The sequence below is a fragment of the Phocoena phocoena genome, chromosome 3, assembly GCF_963924675.1.
Source record: "Phocoena phocoena chromosome 3, mPhoPho1.1, whole genome shotgun sequence".
Classification (NCBI taxonomy): domain Eukaryota; kingdom Metazoa; phylum Chordata; class Mammalia; order Artiodactyla; family Phocoenidae; genus Phocoena; species Phocoena phocoena.
Window position 1 is genome coordinate 156,074,662 of NC_089221.1, and position 20,278 is coordinate 156,094,939.

The 20,278-nt window shown below is 44.0% G+C and overlaps 1 protein-coding gene across 1 annotated transcript in view; it reads right to left on the reverse strand.

Moving 5' to 3' along the window:
• Positions 1–20,278, reverse strand: part of RUFY1 (RUN and FYVE domain containing 1) — a 56,464-nt gene that overhangs the window by 765 nt on the left and 35,421 nt on the right. Inside the window, exons 12-17 of the mRNA XM_065873107.1 lie at positions 13,473–13,570; positions 8,341–8,460; positions 7,530–7,659; positions 5,757–5,851; positions 2,700–2,748; positions 943–1,020 (exon numbers count right to left, since the gene is read on the reverse strand). Coding sequence (XP_065729179.1) covers positions 943–1,020; positions 2,700–2,748; positions 5,757–5,851; positions 7,530–7,659; positions 8,341–8,460; positions 13,473–13,570 — 570 coding nt within the window. The remainder of the gene's footprint in view (positions 1–942; positions 1,021–2,699; positions 2,749–5,756; positions 5,852–7,529; positions 7,660–8,340; positions 8,461–13,472; positions 13,571–20,278) is intronic.

Here is a 20,278-nt window from a genome sequence, read left to right on the forward strand (position 1 = left end):
GGGTTCTTGTAGACCTTGTTTCTACATTTATGTTCCTGTAAAATCCATGGAATTTTGGAGGGGTGAGTTAAAGTTCTTTTTCTTTGTGTTTTGTTGGACTTGACAGCTCTTACTGAGTTGGTAGTCCGTGCTACTTAGAAAGCCTGGGTTCATTCTCTGCAATCGCTACATTCCATGGTGGTGACCCAAGGTTTCTTTAGCCAGCCCCTCATGAGAAGGGTATCTTGCTTTTGTAAACAGGGCTGCAGTTTGAACCTTGGGCACATGGCAGACACCAAGACAAGAACCCTCTATACATCACTTGTGCCAACTGCCCCCCACTCCCCCAGTCAGGCTAGACAATGGACTTTGAACTGGGCCATTCAGTGTGGGGAACCTTAGTAAAGGCTCTATTTTGTGTGAGGTCTATATCCTGCCCCTGTCCTGCCCAACTGGTCAATAAAGGCCCTGTCAACCCTGGACCAAAGGCTGGGCCCAAGACCTTCTCTTCCGGAACCTGAAGGCAGGCTACACAGGCATTCACTGGGGGCAAGTGCCCTGGCCAGATTGCCAGTTACCTTTTGGTGCCACTTGGATGCCTGTCCTGAGACTTAAATTGCCCATGGGTTCCCCATAGATTCTGTTTTTGCCTAACTTAGATTTTGGTCCTATTGCTTCCAAAGAATTTTCAGTTGATATACACACTTAGACCATTTCTGCAAACAAGCAGCCCCAACTCCCAAATCATTGAGAGGACTGTGATGGAGACAAGCCCTGTAACTTACCGGCTGGGGTCCCTGAAAGGGGGCAGGCTGGAAGGTCGTCTGCATGGGCCAGCAGACCAGTGAGCATGAACACAATGCCACAATGCCCACAGGCCTTTTCCAGAACCAGAGGAAGGAGAGCCCAGGCAAGGCACGAACTCAGCCCCTGGGCGAGCAAGTGCAGGGCTACCCCACATACCTTTCTCCGGGAAATGGAAAACTCCTTTTCACACTGCTTACAGTGCGTGGCTTCATCGTCTTTCAGCCAAGTATGGCCCTGAGGAGGAAAGAACACCACAGAATCCCACTTTATGGCTTGGTTCCTGATGAACCTTTTAGCTGTGTTCATCCTTCAACCCAGCATCTGCTGTCCCTTCCTAATAGCACCTGGTCTGCTTTTGCGGGACTGCCTCTTCTCCACTAGAAGTGGCCTCACAGGACTGTCCCCCACCCTGACTACAGCTGGAGCTCATGTGCTGCAGCCTGCCCGCCCTCTGGCTTCCTGGTCTCCACAGGTTGCCCCCAGTCCTCAAGCCAGATTCTCCAGCCTTCCCTTAACCTGAGACTCACCCACCCCCTTTCAATAAATGCCCTGTGGCTGAGGTAACCAGAATCAGGATCTGGTTAACTCCAGCCCTGGCTGAGACATTATCCAAAGTGCCTCCTGAACTGGCAGGAGGAACAGGGGCCAACCCTGTCAGCCAGACTAGAAAATCTGTGACAACAGTCCCCACCGTGAGACAGAAGGCAACATGCTGTGGAGACAGGAAGCCCTTCTCCATACACACTGACCCCCAGTCCTCAGGGCATCGTGGGAGGCAGATGTCTCCATTCTGAGGAGCCAACTGAGGCTTAGAGAGATGCTTTTGGAGGTCTTTCTAAGGGAAAACTAGGATATGCGATTTATTCAGCCTCAGGGACTGAGGTGGTCAGGGGTCAAGGGCCCTGTGTACTTTCAGGGCTCCTTGGCTTTTGTTGGCCACCACTTTCCTGATGACAGATCTTATGATTGGGAGCTGCAGCACCGCACCCAGGGCTTTCAACCTTGGGTTCACTAGTTCCACGCAGCTCTAGAGTCCCATTTTATGATTTTTATCCTCCCTCTGGCACTGTCAGCTGACGTTTTGTGCACACTTCTGTGCAGTGCAGGGGATACAAAGATAAACAGCTCACAGCAATGACATCCAAGGAGCTTTCGGTCTACAAGGGAGGATACAGTAAACTGATGTGAACTGCAAGTCCAGGCTGCTGTTAGTTACTGTGACAATTTGCTTCTGACCTGAGGTGCCCTGGGAGTCAGAGGCATTAGGATCTCTGCGCTAGCATACGCTGGAGGGTGCCTTGTGAAGAGGGTGTTTGTGCGCTGCTGCCACAGCAGAGCTGAAGCTGAAGGCTAGGAGCTCCTGCACCCTCCTCTCCACTCTCTCAGCCCCAGCTTGGTACTGCATGGGGTCACCTGGACCACATGTTCCTGCTCTCCTTAAGCTGTGTGTGCCACTCTGCCCTCCCCAAAATGGTCCAGAAACTTGGCCCAGCTCAGGGCTTAAGTGGTTCCCAGAAATGGCACAGGGCACTTTAGTGGGCCTCTGGCCCCTCACTTGGAGGGAAAGGTCTTACTCTCACTATTAAAAAATAAATACCTGGATCTTTTCATTTCCTTCATTAGGGTACCTATGATCTAGGCCTAATGTCAAACTACAGCTGACAGCAGAGAAACCAGAACCAGAGGACCTCGGTTCCAGCTTGGGCCCTGCCACTTGCAGTATCGTCATCTCAGCCAAGTTACATGGCTCTGAGCAGCATTTTCTTATCTGTAAATAAGTGACAAGAACCACCAATCAACCACACATTCTCACCTGATTTTTGTGAGAAAACCTAAGAGCATGCTAGGATATTAGCACAAGCTAATAGCTACGAGTAGTGATTCTTATGTTAATAACATTAATAATCCAGTACCTTCAGTGCCTTATTTACTTCTTTGATGTCTTCCATCTTCAGCTTTGACCTTAAAAAAAAAAGAGAGCGAGAAAGAAAGAGATTCACAGCCTCACTAGAGGGGCTTTCAAATTCGAAGTAAACCCACAAAACCTTTTTGGGTTTGTAAAGTCAACAAGACTTGTAAGAGAGGAGTGTGATAACACGAGTTCTTGTAAAATTGTTTCTCTCCACCTTTTTATAATCCCAGAGTCATCTCACTATTGGCTCCTGTCTGGCGCAGTCTGAGGCTGAGCCTGTGGACTGAATCTGGCCTAAGAACAAGCTGTTGAATTGGCAAGGATTTAAAAAGACTTTGAAATAGCTGCAAGCATTTAAAAATTGAGAATTATCTCATAAAAGCCCATGTGTCTGGCTTCTCTGGGCAACTATTCCTGAGTGTGACATGTGCTTTAAGTCGGGGCGGCGGAGGGGGGCTCCCCCATGGCAGGAACCTGAATCTGTAGGCCTCTCACCAGCCCCTTTCCTGCTGCCTGCCTGCTCTGTCTAGAAAGGCCAGGCTCAGGGGGCATGATTGATTGTTCTTGTTCCATTCTTTTTAAAAATATTTATTTGGTTGCACCGGATCTTAGTTGCGGCATGTGGGCTCCTTTGTTGCAGCTCGTGGGGTCCTGAGTTGTGGCATGCGAACTCTTAGTTGTGGCATGCATACTGGATCTAGTTCCCTGACCAGGGATCGAACCCAGGCTCCCGGCATTGGGAATCCTAACAACTGCGCCACCAGGGAAGTCCCCTTGTTCCATTCTTGTTAGTGCAAGAATAATTCCTTAGTTCTCCACATAAAAGACAGGACTGAACATTGTCTAAACTGGAAGAATTAAACCAGATAAAACGAAACATATGTATTTGTCAAAGCCTTTTTTTAAAAGCTGAGATTAGCCTAAACTGTCACTGGATTAGTGCCTAATCTAAGTGCCGGAGAGGCAGGCCTCTGAGACACAGCCTAGACTTCTAGGGAAGGATTAGGAAACCAAACATCAAGGCCTTTAAAAGAAAAACCCCTGTGGCCTTCAGGAGTGCTTGGAGGTGCTCCTTCTGTCCCCTGACTGGCTGCAGAAATAGGCCAGTGGGCTGACAGGGCCAGAGGCTGTCTGGGATGGACAAGGTCAAGATGGCAGCCTCAACATATAATAACTTTCCTGGGAAATACAATTTGAAAAGAATCCAGATGTTTCCAAGATAAACTGGGCAGCTGTGCCTGTAGTTGGTGGAGGCATCTGAGAACAGGCTTCTCTGTCATCTGGTGTTGGCTTGCAAAAAGAAGGGAGGAGGGGAGAAAGCACTAGCCTTGCCGTGGTATGTATCCCTGACATGGCAACACCTACACAACCCGGCTGTGAAGGACATTCTGAAGCTGGGTCAGGCAGCAGTGCTGGGAGGCTGCCAAGTGCAGGGGTGCATTTTCAAGACCAGAGCCTGTCCGCTTTTCTGAGGCCTGTGGCCTACTAGGAGTGTGTCTCTAACTCTGTTTGCTGTCTGTCCAACATGAAGAGGACAGGCAGGAGAAAAAGTGGGGCTAGCCACCTGAGAAGGGGGGAGGGCACCCCGAGGACACCTCCCTCTCCATCTGTCTAAACACCACTGCAAATCCAAGAAGCCAGCACCACGCCAGCCTCCACATCTGGTTCTCATTAGTCTCAGGGACGCCCTCAGACCTGGCCTGTGCTCTGAGTGTGGGGTTGATACCTGGCCTTGCCCACTCTCCAGGAGCTCTCCCCACGGTGGGGGCAGCAGCACAGGGCACTCAGCCTGAGAGGTGGCAGGCAGCCCTCAGGGCACAAGGGACCAGCAGCCCTGGGCTGATCTAGAAAGATAGGGTGAGTGGGAGAGGATGGCGAATGGGCAACATCTTCACGTCAAACTATTGAAAAGACCACATTCCCATCAGAGTCATAACATTTTCCTTTCTTGTTTTTCTTCATACTTTTGTGGGCCAGCCCAGAGCACTGCTTGAAACCTTCCAACTTTCCAGACAGAAAAATCCTAAGGTTGTGCACATGTGTGGACTACTTTAGTGTCTAGTTTCTGGTTTATCCTCAAGTTATTTCCTATCTCTGGTCCTTTTCTGGTCACAGTGTCTTCTGTACTGGGCCTGAGCCCGGGCTGTGCTGCCCACTGTGCCTGCATCAGGACTCAGGTGGGAGCAGTGAGTCAACCTGGGGTCTCTGTGTGAGTGATGGGGAAAGAGGAACTTTCGTTTCTCTGATGGACAGCTCTGCTGGGTTCCACACTGCCCCCATGTGGGCCAGACCCACCTGTGAGGTAAGTGACAGACAGAGCTGGGAGGTAGAGACTGATTCCTGATGACTTTTTTGCTTAAGCAAGCCAGTGTGAGTTTGATATCTGTCACTGGCAACCAAGAGTCCTGACTCAAAGAGAAAAACCTACACACTGGGTTTAAAAATGCAATCATCACACAAACAGGCAAGTTCCACAATCTGCAGTGTGACCTATCAGACTGTCCAGAGCAACCTGGCAGGACTGGCACACCAGGGAGGACAGCTGTCAAGTCGAAGGGGAGACAGAACCAGCAGGGTCTGCACTCCTTCAGCATCACCATTGGAGACAGACAGACTCTGCTAGATGTGAGTATCCAGTCTCAAGAGAGGTTCAGTGGTCACCATACTTGCACTGTGGCAGGCTTACATTCTCAAGCCATAGTCCTCCCTCTGGAGCTAAACACACAACCCTCTCATCACCCATCTTGTTCCCTTGGGACACAGATGCTAAGTTTGTGAACATGAGGGTTCTAGTCACTAGCAAAGTATATTCTTGATGAATTAATTAACCCAAACCAGTGCTGTGTCCCTGGCGCCTCACTTCCTGGGTTTAGTGTGTGTGTGGGGGCGTCACCCTTGAATAGCTGGCAGGCCTCCCCGACTGGCCTTCCCTCCTCTGACAAGAGGACACAGGTTTGGGGCTTGAGTGATGCAGTGGGTAGGCTGGTGTGACTCTCCAGGGGGAGGGAGGCCTAGTGGCCCTAATGGAGGCGGCAGACAAGGGGAGTGGGGTTCTTACTGGCTGAGGTGCAGACCCATTTCCTGGAGGGCTTGTTCCTGCTCGTCACAAACCTTCTGTAACTCTGTCTTCTCATCCTGGAGCTCCCGCAGCTCCTAAAGTGAACAAACCAGGTGCTTGACACAGACTTGAAAGTCTTTTTTTTTTTTAAGGTTTAGTAATCATAGTGACAAGCAGGTTGGAATGTTTTTCTTTTTTTTTTTCTGTTGTGTTTTTTCTTTTTTGGCCACTCTGCGAGGCATGCAGGATCTTCATTCCCTGACCAGGGATCGAACCTGTGTCCCCTGCAGTGGAAGCCCCAAGTCTTAATCACTAGACTGCTAGGGAAGTCCCTGGAATGTTTTTCAAGAGCAAGAAACAGTTTTGTTGTATTAACCTTCTTCAAGACAGGGTTATTTCATAGGTTCCCTCATGTTTCACCAGAATGGGCAACTGGAAGGGTAAGCACTTCAGGAGTGGCTCTGCAGTGCAAACAGTGACGTGGGGCGAGAAACGTTCAAAACAGACCCTCACAGTGCAAAAAAGGCTTTGCCTATCTGAGTTTCTATGAAAAGACAGATTTGTATCAGGGCAAGCTAGTTTAGGAATAAACTGTTTTTCAGAAAGGGCTGGTCAAAATTTCCAGAGAATGAATGAGCAAGGCTGATGAAGGCCAAGATCTGGGATCTCTTTCATGGCCCCGAGAGTGGCAAGCCCTTCTGGAGGCCCCGAGCCATGGAGTGAAGTTCGCTGGGGATGATGCTGATGACTTTGTAATCTGGGGCCAGCACACCTTGAGGACAAAGGCTGGCAAGGGCAGAGACAAAGACCCAGAAAAGTAACTTGGGTTTTCAGGGCTGGCCCCGGGACAGCAGCAGGGCTTGGGCCTGAGTGGTGGCAGTTCCCCCTTAGCCCGCTCCTGGGCCCTGTGCTCCAGAGCCTATTAACACAGGCTCACAGGGGCATGCTGAGACTTCCCAGCAATGTTAGACACATTGTTTTGTTTCTTTTGCAGGGGTGTGTGTAATTCAAATCTTAGATCAAAGTATTTTGAAGGGGGCATGTTCCATCATGCAGCAAAACTTTCTAGAAGTCCTCTCTCCTCCACCTCTGAGCCGGAGTGGCTCTTGAGGAAGCAATCCCCACACTGGGCCTAGCAGGCTCTCTCATGAGGGCCTCTAGGTACTTTCCAATGGAAATCAAAGGGCTTTTCTCTCAAATTGCAGCAGTACCCATTACCATGCTCAACGAGACCAAATCTAGGTCTGGGAACTGCCCCCGCTGCAGGGATCCTCCTCCAGGGAAGGTGTGGTGCAGGAAGGCTGCCTGAGGCCTCTGCTCAAGCCCTCCTTCCTCTATCACACCTCAGCCACACAGCCCTTCTCTCTGCTCCTTTGCTGCGACAGACCCTCACACTTCCTGGTGGCTCTGCATGGCTGGCCCTTGTTCAGCATTCAATTGTCTGCTTAACTGTCACTCTCTTCCCAGGCCACCCGCCATGCCAGTGTGGGGACATTTTACTGTTTTACTCTCTTCACTGTTCTCATTATCGAGTCTCTCTGGTTTGCTCACTGGATTATGATGTGTCTTTGCCTCTTCCTCCTAGAGCAGATGTGGGAACAGTGTCTCAGGCCCGTCCCAGGCCTGGAGCTGGCTGGCGCACAGCGGGGACTGACCCTGCAGCTGCGGATTCACGAGTCATGCATGTGGCTCACTTGCCCACTGGGAGGCTCTTGAGCAGGAGTTTTTGCAGATGCTAGAAGCTCTTTTTCTCCCCAAGACAGTCTGCCTTACCTTTTTTAATCCTTCTACTTGCTGTAGCTCTGCTCGGAGTAGAGAGGAAGTGTCTTTCTCATGCTGTAATTCTCGCTGAAGAGCCTGTCTTTGCTCTTTTTCTGATTTCAACTCTTTCTCTAGACTTGAGCTGTTTTCGCAAAATGAACTTGAGTTAGTCTCAATGAGAGATTTTCATGGAGGTCCACAATCCACAACCCAGGTCACCACTCAAGAAACGGGGGATTCACAGGAATCTGAACTGCCACGTGAGCATCTAGACCTTTCAACAAGCATGGAAATAAGGTTCCCTCTCCCGCAGGGCCATCTGCACCTCCATAGGAAAGACCAGGAACATGTCATGGAAAGCAGGCACAGGCACACACTTGACAGTTATGCGAATGGAGAGGGAGGAAAAGAGCTCTAACACTTGGGGTCACACACACAGAACCCTCTACTGAGATGGACAGCTGAGGAAAAGAGACGTTTATTCTGCAACATTTATCTTGCTTTTTCCAACCCAGAGCCAGCTGACAATGGAGGATATTGGGGGGTTGGGGGCAAATAGAAAGCTACAGAGGGGTAGGAAGTGAACCGCAGCTAAATCCTGATGCCCTTCTCACCAGCTGAGTAGCCCTGGGGACTATACTGAACCCCCTGCAATCGTTTTTCTCATTCGTGAAACAGGGAATAGACGTCTCTTTTCTCATCTGAATCCTAGCTTTGCAGGGGCCACCTCTGAAGTGGACACTGGGACACTGCCCCAATTGGGAGATGGCCTTCCCAGTCCTTCCTGCACCACTCAGCCACCTGCTGCTGCCAGGGCTCCTACCACTGCTCGAGCAGCTGGGAGAGCTGTTGTTGCAGAGCGCTGCTCCTCCCGCCGAGCTCCTGCTGCAGCTTGTGGCTCCGCTCCTCGGCCCCCTGCCTTGCCCTCTCTGAGTGCTGTAACCTAGACCAAATGAACCAAATCTTTGTAAGGAAAGGATCATTCCTCACATTTACCATATAATTTTTGCATATTCTTGTTGGCTTTCTTTTACATTTAAAAATTAATATATGGTAAAATTGACTCCTTTTTGTGAATAGTTCCTGGAGTTTTAGCACAGGCATAAGTTCATGTAACCATTACTATAATCCATTCTACCAGGTGATACAGAATAGTTCCATCACCCCACAAAACACCTTGGCACTGCCCCTCTGAGTCACACCTTCTCTCCACCCCTAATGTCATATACATGAAATTATACTTCATATAACCTTTTGAGACTGGCTTCTTTTAGCATGTCTTTGCGATCAATCCAAGTTTTTGTGTGTATCAGTGGTCATTCCTTTTTATGGCTGAGTAGAATTTCATTGCATAGATGTACCAGTTTATCCATTCATTTGATGAAAGATATCTGAGCTGCTTTTAGTTTTTGGCAATTATGAACAGAGCTGCTATAAGCATCTGTGTACAGGTTTTTGGGTGAACATGAGTTTTCATTTCTTTTGGGCAAACAGCCAGGAGTGGGATTATTGGGTCATATGGTAAGAGTATGTTTGGCTTTTTAAGAAACTGTTTTCCAAAGTGGTTGTACCATTCTGCATTCCCACTGGTAATGTATGACTGTTCCAGTTGCTTTGTAGCCTCTCCAGCACCTGGTACTGTCATTATAAAAATATGTAGCTGTTCTAATAGGTATGCAGTGGCATCTCATTGATTTTAACATGCACTTCCCTAATGGCTACTGATGCTGAACATCTTTTTTTTTTTTTTAACTCAAGTATTGTTGATTTACAATATTGTATTAGTTTCAGGTGTACAGTAATTTGGTTATACAATACATATATATATATATATATATATATATATATATATATATATATATACAGCTATACTTTTTTTTCCAATTCTTTTCCATCATAGGTTATTACAAGATATTGAATATAGTTCCCTGTGCTACACAGTAAATCTCTGTTGTTTATCTAGTTTATATATGGTGGTGTATATCTGTTAATCCCATCCTCCCAATTTATCCCTCCTCCCCTTCCCCTTTCGTAACCATAAGTTTGTTTTCTAAGTTTGTGAGTCTCTTTCTGTGCTGTAAATAAGTTCATTTGTATCATTTTTAGATTCCACATGTAAGTGATATCATGTATTTGTCTTTCTCTGCCTGACTCACTTACACTTGGTATGATAATCTCTAGGTTCATCCATGTTGCTGCAAGTGGCATTATTTCATTCTTTTTTATTGCTGAGTAATAGTCCATTGTGTGTGTGTGTGTGTGAGTGTGTGTGTGTGTGTGTATATATATGTATATATATATATTTATCTCACATCTTCTTTATCCATTCATTTACTGATGGACATTTAGGTTGCTTCCATGTCTCGGCTACTGTAAATAGTAGTATTGCTATCAACATTGGGGTGCACATATCTTTCGAAATTAGAGCTTTCATCTTTTCTGGATATATGCCCAGAAGTGGGACTGCTGGATCATATGGCAACTCTATTTTTAGTTTTTTAAGGAACCATCATATTGTTTTCCATAGTGGCTGCACCAATTTATATTCCCACCAACAGTGTACGAGGGTTCCCTTTTCCTCACACCCGCTCCTGCATTTATTTGTAGACTTTTGATGATGGCCATTCTGACAGGTGTGAGGTAATACTTCATTGTAGTTTCAGTTTGCATTTCTCTAATAACTAGCCATGTGGAGCATCTTTACATGTACCTATTGTCCTACTGTATGTCTTATTTGGAGACATGCTTACTTAGGTGTTCTGCCCATTTTTTGTATTGTATTGTATTGTATTGTACTGTATTTATTTATTTATTTACGGCTGTGTTGGGTACTTGTAGCTCCACACGGGCTTTCTCTAGTTGCGGTGAGTGGGGGCTACTCTTTGTTGTGGTGTGCGGGCTTCTCATCATGGTGGCTTCTCTTGTTGCGGAGCATGGGCTCTAGGTGCGTGGGCTTCAGTAGTTGTGATACACGGGCTCAGCAGTTGTGGCTCCCAGGCTCTAGAGCGCAGGCTCAGCAGTTGTGGTGCACAGGCTTAGTTGCTCTGCAGCATGTGGGATCTTCCCGGACCAGGGATCGAACCCCTGTCCCTTGTATTGGCAGGCAGATTCTTAACCACTATGCTACCATGGAAGTCCCTTCTGCCCATTTTTTGATTGTGTTGTTTCTATGTTATTGAGTCATTTGAGGTGTTTGTATGTTTTGGAAATTAAGCCCTTGTCAGTTGCATCATTTTGCAAATATTTTCTCCCAGTCCGTAGGTTGTCTTTTCATTTTGTTTATGGTTTCCTTTGCTGTGCAAAAGTTTGTAAGTTTGATTAGGTCCCATTTGTTTATTTTTGCTTTTATTTCTTTTGCCTTGGGAGACTGACCTAAGAAACCATTGCTACAATTTATGTCAGAGAATGTTTTGCCTATGTTCTCTTCTAAGAGTTTTATGGTGTCACGTCTTATATTTAAGTCTTTAAGCCATTTCGAGTTATTTCTGTGTATGATGTGAGGGAGTGTTCTAACTTCAATGATTTACATGAGGCTGTCCAGCTTTCCCAATACCACTTGCTGAAGAGACTGTGTTTTCTCCATTGTATATCCTTCCCTCCTCTGTCAAAGATAAATTGATGTAGGTGTGTGGATTTATTTCTGGGCTCTCTATTCCAATGATCCATATGTCTGTTTTTGTGCTAATATCATGCTGTTTTGACTACTATAGCTTTGTAGTATCGTTTGAAGTCTGGAAGGGTTATGCCTCCAGCTTTGTTCTTTTTCCTCAGGATTGCTTTGGCAATTCAGGGTCTTTTGTGGTTCCACATAAATTTTAGGATTATATGTTGTAGTGTTGTGAAAAATGTCATGGCTAATTTGTAGATTGCTTTGGGTAGTACGGTTATTTTAACTACATTAATTCTTCCAACCCTAGAGCATGGGATATCTTTAAATTTCTTTGAATCATCTTCAATTTTCAATTTCTTTTATCAATGTTTTGTAGTTCTCTGCGTATGTCTTTCATCTCCTTGGTTAGGTTTATTCCTAGGTATTTTTTTTTTTGATGCAGTTTTCAACAGCATTTTTTTTTTTTTTTAACTTTCTCTTTCTGACATTTCATTGTTAGGGTAAAGAAATACAACAGATTTCTGTATATTAATCTTGTATCCTGCTACCCTGACAATCTTTTCATGTGCTTATTTGCCATCCATATGTCCTGTTTGGTGAAGGGTCTGTTTAAGTCTTTTGTCCATTTAAAAATTTTATTTATTTATTTATTTAAGGCTGCACTGAATTTTAGTGTGGCACACAGCATCTTTTAGCTGCGGAATGCAGGCTCATAGTTGTGGCATGCAGGCTTCTTAGTTGTGGCATGCGTGTGGGATCTAGTTGCCCAATCGATCCCTGGATCCCCAGTTCAATCCCTGGATTGAAACCAGGCCCCCTGCATTGGGAGCATGGAGTCTCACCCACTGGACCACCAGGGAAGTCCTTTGTCCATTTTAGATTGGATTGTTCGTGGAGTTCTGAGAGTTCTTTATATATTTTGGATATAAGTCCTTTGTCAGATATGTGATTTTCAAATTTTCTCCAAATCTATAACTTGTCTTTTTATTCTCTTAAGTGTGTCTTCCACAGAACAAAGTTTTAAATTTTGATAAAGTCCAATTTATCAAGTTTTCTCTTATGGATCATGTTTTTATGTCATGTCTAAGAGCCCTCTGTCTAACCCAAGGCCACAAAGATTTTCTCCTATTTTTTCTTCTAAAAGTTTACAGTTTTAAGTTTTACATGTAGATTTATGATCCATTTTGAGTTAACTTTTGTTTAAAGGTGTGAGGTATAAATTGAGGTTCATTTTTTGGTGTATGGATATCCAATTGTTCCAATATCATTCACTGAAAAGATTATCCTTTCTCCATTGAACTACCTTTGCACCTTTGTAAAAAAATCAGCCACCTGTATTTGTGCGAGTCTATTTTTTTTTTTTTTGCGGTACGCAGGCCTCTCACTGTTGTGGCCTCTCCCATTGCAGAGCACAGGCTTCGGACGTGCAGGCTCAGCAGCCATGGCCCACGGGCCCAGCCGCTCCATGGCATGTGGGATCCTCCCGGACTGGGGCAAGAACCCGTGTCCCCTGCATCGGCAGGCAGACTCTCAACCACTGCGCCACCAGGGAAGCCCTATGCGAGTCTATTTTTTGACCCTATTCTGATCCCCTACTGACCTGACATTTACTTATTTATTTAAAAAATTTTTATTTTTTGGTGCAGCATGCGGGATCTTACTTCCTCAACCAGGGATTGAACCTGTGCCCACTGCAGTGGAAGCACAGAGTCTTAACCACTGGACCACCAGCGAAGTCTCTGACCTGATATTTGTTTATTTATTTATTTTTTAAAATTTATTTATTTATTTATTCTTTTGGCTGCGTTTGGTCTTCATTGCTGTGCGCAGGCTTTCTCTAGTTGTGGCGAGCAGGGGCTACTCTCTGTTGCAGTGAGCGGGCTTCTCATTATTGTGGCTACTCATGTTGTGGAGCACAGGCTCTATAGGCACGCAGGCTCAGTAGTTGTGTCTCGTGGGCTCTAGAGCGCAGGCTCAGTAGTTGTGGCACATGGGCTTAGTTGCTCCACGGCGTGTGGGATCTTCCTGGGCCAGTGCTCGAACCTGTGTCCCCTGCATTGGCAGGCGGATTCTTAACCACTGCGCCACCAGGGAAGTCCTAACCTGATATTTAAATCTGAGCTCACTGGATAGTTCTAACCCCCTGAGAGGACAATGTGATGTAGCCCTAAGGTTGATTAAATGAATACATGCTTAGGCAAAGCTGGGGAATCCAGTCCCCTTGCTGGGGACCTGAAGGACAGTCATCCTAACTTGTCTGTACTTTTGAGAGACTCTGAGTAAGTCCCCAGGCCCAAATAATGCCCAGCACCTTCTAGGGAATATCTGCCGGGGGAAGTGTTTACCTTTCTTCCATTTGTTTCATGCTGGACATAACTTGATTGGTTTTTTCTTCAAAAGATGTGATGGCTTCATTCTTCTGTTGTAAACTGCTCTCCGCATTCTATAAAAGCAAAGAAAGAGGGTTATTTTCTGCTTCTCCCTCATCCCCCTGCCTGCTCTGGATTACAAGTGGGTTCAACTATTCTTGTACTTTTTTTTATAACACTTTCAAGAGCGTTTCATTAATTGCTGCTCTTCCCCAAAGCCCTGGAAGACAAACTAGGCCAAGGCTCCCATGTCCTCAACATAAAGAAAGGCAGAGGGGGAATTTCCTGGAGTTCCAGTGGTTAGAACTTGGTGTTTTCACTGCTGTGGTGCAGGTTCAATCCCTGGTTGGGGAATTAAGATTCTGCAAGCCAGCCGGCCAAAAAAAGAAAAAAAGAAAAAAAAAAAAGGCAGAGAGGGAGATACTGAAGCCCTCTGTTTGAATAGTCCATGCCCCTTTTTGAAAAGGAATTTCAGAGTCGGATTTGACTCAATGTTACCGAGTCTTCTCATGTGTCAGGCACATCCATGAGTTCACCTGACTCTTGCAGAGTTCTCATGGTGGGCATTGTTAGCCCCCACTTCTCTGAGCAAGAGAGGGAGGCTCAGAAATAGAAAGCACCTGGGAAAAGGTCTGAGCACAAATATGGTGCATCTGGGTTCTTACTCACAACCATGTGACTTTCTGAGTCCAGGCTTTTAACCATGGCAGATGCTGAGTGACTAGGAGGCAGCAAAAGAGCAACATGTTTCTGTGTGCCTACAAGAGACACTCTTAAAATACAAGGATACAGAAAGGCTGAAGACAGAAAGAAGTCCTGATAAATTCTTAAGAATATATAGACTGTAGTGTCTGGCTTTAAAGTAATAAAACTAGACATAAGGAACAAAAGAATAGCTAAACATCTCATATCTGGAAATGGAATAGCATATTACTAAAAACTATTGAGGTAAAAAAAAAAGAAAAAAAAAACCAGAAGAGAGATTATGAAATACTTAGAGCTGAAAGACAATGAAAACACTCTGCAATATTTTACTATATTGAAGATGCACCCTAATTTTATATACCACTATGAAGGAAAAAACTGCTACTTGAAACATGTCATGCCATTGACCATAAGATGCATCTTGATTTCAGAGATGACAAATGTGAAAAACATGCTTTTTAGGTGAAATACTTCCATCAAAATTTGAGGGCCATAGCTAAAGCAGTACTTGTGGGTAATTTTTAACTTTAAATAAAATGTTTAATGAAATTAAAAAAGATAAAACAGATGAGCTAAGCATGCATTTCAGAAGTTGAAAATGAGCCACAGAGCAAACCCAAAGAAATAAGAAAGAAAATAATAAAAGTGAGGGTAGAAATCAATGAAAAAGAAATAACAATACACAATAAAGAATATTAGAAAAAAAGCTGGTTCTCTGAAAAGATTATGAGGACAGACACACCTCTGGCAAGACCGGATAAGGAAGAAAGACAAAAAATGCAAAAAGAAAATGCTGAATAAAAGAGATTTAAAAATTCTGCAAAAGAATGTTATAAACAAAAACATTTGAAAACCTAAACAAAATAAGATACATTTTGGAAAAAAATATACCAAAATTGGTCTGAGAAGAAATGGAAAATATGAATAAGCCAGTAAACATTCAATAAATAGAAATGGTAGTCATAGTCTCCCTGCCCAAAAAAAGCCCAGCCCAGATGAATCCTACAACATGGGTGGGTTCTCAAAACTTTTGGAGAATAGACACTTTCTAGCTTATAAGCGTTATTTCAGAGAAAGAGAACAGGAAACCTTATTTTATAGTACCAGTCCAACCATGATTCTGAAGCCAAATAAGGCTAGTAAAAGGAAAGAAAGAGGTCTGTCTCGTATATAAACACACAGATTATATATAACATATTGGCTAACTGAGTCAAGAGTATATTTAAATATATCACAATCAAGCAGGAATCCAGGAACATAAATGTATAAATTGCCACATAAATAAGGGAGAAAAAGAACAGGACTATCACAACAGATAAAATGCAAAAAAGCCCAAAACATTTAATAAGGTTCAATATTTATTTATGAGGAAAACTCTGAGCAAACAAGAAATAGAAAAGAACTTCCTTAACTAAGTAAAGTTTATATATCAACCATCTAGTAAGCATTATTCTTGATGGAGAAATTTTTACATGCATTACTTTTAAGATCAGGACCACAAATCTGCTTACTATTCCAACTACTGTTTAATGTAGTCATGGAGGTCCTGGCCAATGCTAAAAGAAACAAAAAAGAATGAGGAGTACAAAGCCTGAGAGTGAAGAAATTAAACTGTCTTTATTTGCCTATGATATGATCAATTACATCTAAAACCAACAGGATTAATAGACAAACTATTAGAACTAGGTGGTGAGCAAGGCTGTCAAACACAAGATCAACCTATAAAGCACAAAAGCACTTCTCTACATCAGCAAGACCTCACTAGGGGATGCAGCCAAAATAAGGCACCCAGCACACTAGCAACAAGAACTAGACAGAATTGAGGCGTTCACCTAGAGAAAATGCAACTCTTACGGAAGAAAAAGGACAAAAAGAGAGTAAACTATAAATTCAATGCAATTCCCATGTAAGAAATTCAGCTGAATTTTTTAAAAAGGAAATTTATACCTTATTCTAAAATTTTTATCAAGAATCAGACTATACTACAAAGCTACAGTAACCAAAACAGCATGATACTGGCACAGAAACAGCACATAGATCAATGGAATAGGATAGAAAGCCCAGAAATAAACCCAAGCACTTATGGTCAATTAATCTACAGCAAAGGAGGCAAGAATATACAATGGAGAAAAGACAGTCTCTTCAGTAAGTGGTGCTGTGAAAAGTGTACAGCTACATGTAAAAGAATGAAATTAGAACATTTTCTAACACCATATACAAAAATAAACTTGAAATGGATTAAAGACCTAAATGTAATACTGGATACTATAAGACTCCTAGAGGAAAACATAGGCAGAGCACTCTTTGACATAAATCAGAGAAATATTTTTTTGGATCTGTCTCCTAGAGTAATGGAAACAAAAGCAAAAATAAACAAATGGGACCTAATTAAACTTATAAGCTTTTGCACAGCAAAGGAAACCATAAACAAAATGAAAAGACAACCTATGGAATGGGAGAAAACATCTGCAAATGATGTGACTGACAAGGGATTAATTTTGAAAATATACAAACAGCTTATACAGCTCTACTGAAAAAAACCCAAACAACCCAATCAAAAAATGGGCAGAAGACCCACATCAACATTTCTCCAAAGAAAACATACAGATGGCCAATAGGCACGTGAAAAGATGCTCAACTTCCCTAATTATTAGAGAAATGCAAATAAAAACTACAATGAAGTATCACCTCACACCAGTCAGAATGGTAATCATCAAAAAGTCTGCAAATAATAAATCCTACACTGTTGGTGGGAATGTAAATTGGTGCAGCCACTGTGGAAGACAGTATGGAGGTTCCTTAAAAAACTAAAAATGGAATTACCATATGATCCAGCAGTCCCACTCCTGGGCATATATCCGGAAAAGACGAAAGCTCTAATTCAAAAAGATACGTGCACCTCAATGTTCACAGCAATACTATTCACAATAACCGAGACATGGAAGCAACCTAAATGTCCATCAACAGATGAATGGATAGGGGCTTCCCTGGTGGCACAGTGGTTAAGAATCCGTCTGCCAATGCAGGGGACATGGGTTTGAGCCCTGGTCCGGGAAGATCCCACATGCTGCGGAGCAACTAAGCCCATTCGCCGCAACTACTGAGCCTGCGCTCTAGAGCTCGCGTGCCACAACTACTGAGCCCGCGTGCCACAACTATTGAAGCCCACGTGCCTACAGCCCATGCTCCGCAACAAGAGAAGCCACTGCAATGGGAAGCCCATGCACCACAACAAAGAGTAGCCCCCACTCGCCGCAACCAGAGAAAGCCCATGCACAGCAACAAAGACCCAACGTGGCCAAAAATTAAAAAAAGTAAATAAATTTATATAAAAAAATAGATGAAGGATAAAGAAGATATGGTATTATATACATTGGAATATTATTCAGTCATAAGAAAGAAGGAAATAATGCCATGTGCAGCAATATGGATGGACCTAGAGATTATCATACTAAAGTGAAGTCAGACAGACAAAGACAAATATCATATATCACACATAGAATCTAAAAGAATGATACAAATGAACTTATTTACAACACAGAAACAGACTCACAGACTTAGAAAAGAAACTTATGGTTACCAAAGGGGAAAGGGGTGAGGAGGGATAAATTAGAAATTTGGGATTAACAGATACACACCACTATATATAAAATAGATAAATAAGGACCTACTGTATAGCATAGGGAACTATATTCAGTATTTTGTAATAACCTATAATAGAAAAGAATCTGAAAAAGAATCACTTTGCTTTACACCTGAAACTAACACAATACTGTGAATTAATTATACTTCAATTAAAAAAAAAGAAAAAAAGGATAAACATTTACAAATAGATAAGTCAATCAAAAAAAGAAGAGGGGGGAAAAAAGGGGGAAAGGTAGGCAGGCTTGACCTACGTTATGGGTTGAGTGTGTCCATCCCAAATCCATTATGTTGAAGTCCTAACCCCCAGTACCACCCAGGATCTTATTAGGAAAACGGGTCACTCACTGCAGACATAATTAGTTAAGATGAGGTCACACTGGAGTAGGGTGGGCTCCTAATCCAATATGACTGGTGTCCTTTTACAAAGGGGAAATGTGGGCACAGGCATGCACACACAGGGAGAAAGCTGTGTGAAGATGAGGGCAGAGATGGAGGTGATAACTTCTCCAAGTGAAGGAAACCCAAATATTGCCAGCAACCACCAGAATCTAGGAGACGGATGGGACTGACTTCCTCACAGCCCTCAGAGGAAACCATTCCTGCCAACACTTTACTCTGAAACTTCTGGCCTCCAGTACTGTGAGACGGCAAATTTTTGTAAAGCCACTCAGTTTGTGGTACTTTTAAGCAGCTTACTATATGGAGAAAAAGAAAACTGGATCCCTAGGTAAGGCCATACACAAAGGTTAACTCTAGATACATTAAAAACCTAAATGTGAAAGGTTTAGACAACTAGCGTGGAATATCTTTGACACCTAGACGTGAGAAAGAGTTCTAAAACAAAACCCCCAAACTTCAAACCATATGTGAAAAATCAACACATTAGACTACATCAAAAATAGGGACTTAAGGACAGTAGATGACACTAGGAGAAGGTATTTACAATCTGTAAACCAGTAAAGGACTAAAATTTAGACCATACATGGAATTACTACTAATCAACAAGGAAACCCAAAAGAAAAAAGGACAAAAAATATGAATAGGCAAGCCACAAAGAAGCATAAATGGCAACCAACATGAAGGGATGCTCAAGCTCACTAGACTGAGAAATGAATATTAAGTCAACTGTACCCTCGCAATACAGGCACCACAGGACACAGCTGGAGGGAGCGTGTGTTGGTGCAGCCCTTCTAGAAAGCAGTGTGGCTGGGCTTATGCAAACCAAGGACACAAAGGAGGAAAGGAAGTGTCTGGCTGGGAGGACACTACAATTATGTCTGCCAGAGAGATTTCAGAGCGAGATGGGTACACTAGCTGCCAAGGTGTTGCTTGTGCTAGCGCAGTGGAGGAAAACCATTTGTCCGTCACCAGGGGAATGGGCAAGAAAACACAGTGGGTACAAACGCTGGGAAGCTAAACTGCACTAAGAAGCCAACAGCAGATATACATGAGGATGAATGTAGCACTGAGGGAGAAAAAGTAAGGAATAGAATGTGATCCACAGCACGATACCACTTATGTAAATTAAAATTCATGTCCTCAAAATGATACATGTTTTAGAATGACAAATATAAATAAAAAGATAAACACTTAAGAATGCTGGCCTAGAGGAAAGAGGATGGGAGTAGGGGTGGGGGATAAAAGGAAATAAGAAAACAGGAAGGGTGTCTTATTATAGTGCCCCAAACAGAGGGATATGACTGACTCAACCTTCTGCATCTGAAGCCCAGAGGGAGAAAAGGGTATGAAGCCAGAATTCCAGCAGCACCAGAGACGGACTTGGGGGTGGTGCTTCCCCAGGGAACCCAATGTATGCTGTGATGACTCAGCAGCCAGGGGTTTGGTGCTGCCAAAGCAGATGTTGTGACCCTTGTTAGTTATGGCAAACATTTAGTCAAACTGTCGCTTGCCCAAACTTGGAAGATGGAATCCACGCAACTGTGTCGGGCTCCAGAATGCTAGGATGTGCAGTGGGGCTTGCCATGTGAACAGGTGCTATAAGCAAGGGGTTTGCAGGGAGAGATGGACAGGGATACAGAGGCCAAAGGTTAGAAAAGTCAACTGCTTCTGGACTCAGAAGGAAGAGAGAGGACTGAAGAGTGAGCCATATGGCCCTGTGACATCCTGCAGCGAAGATCAGAGTAGGCTGCTTTCCTCATGCCTCAAGCTGTTGTTCCAGATGACTGGTCACTGACATGAGAAAGACTGACAGAGCAAAGAAACGGAGCAGGTGTGGGAACTGTGTTTACTCATAACAAACTACGGTCACTGACACACGGATCAAGTGGATGCAAGCAGACCAGAGGCTGTGACAGAGGGAACCGGATTGTCCAAGAAACCACCAGTCTGGTCTGAAAAATATCTGACTGTTGGATCCCTTATACAACCTCCAGGCCAGTAGACTGACCCTGGCAAGAAGCTGGCCGTCAAAG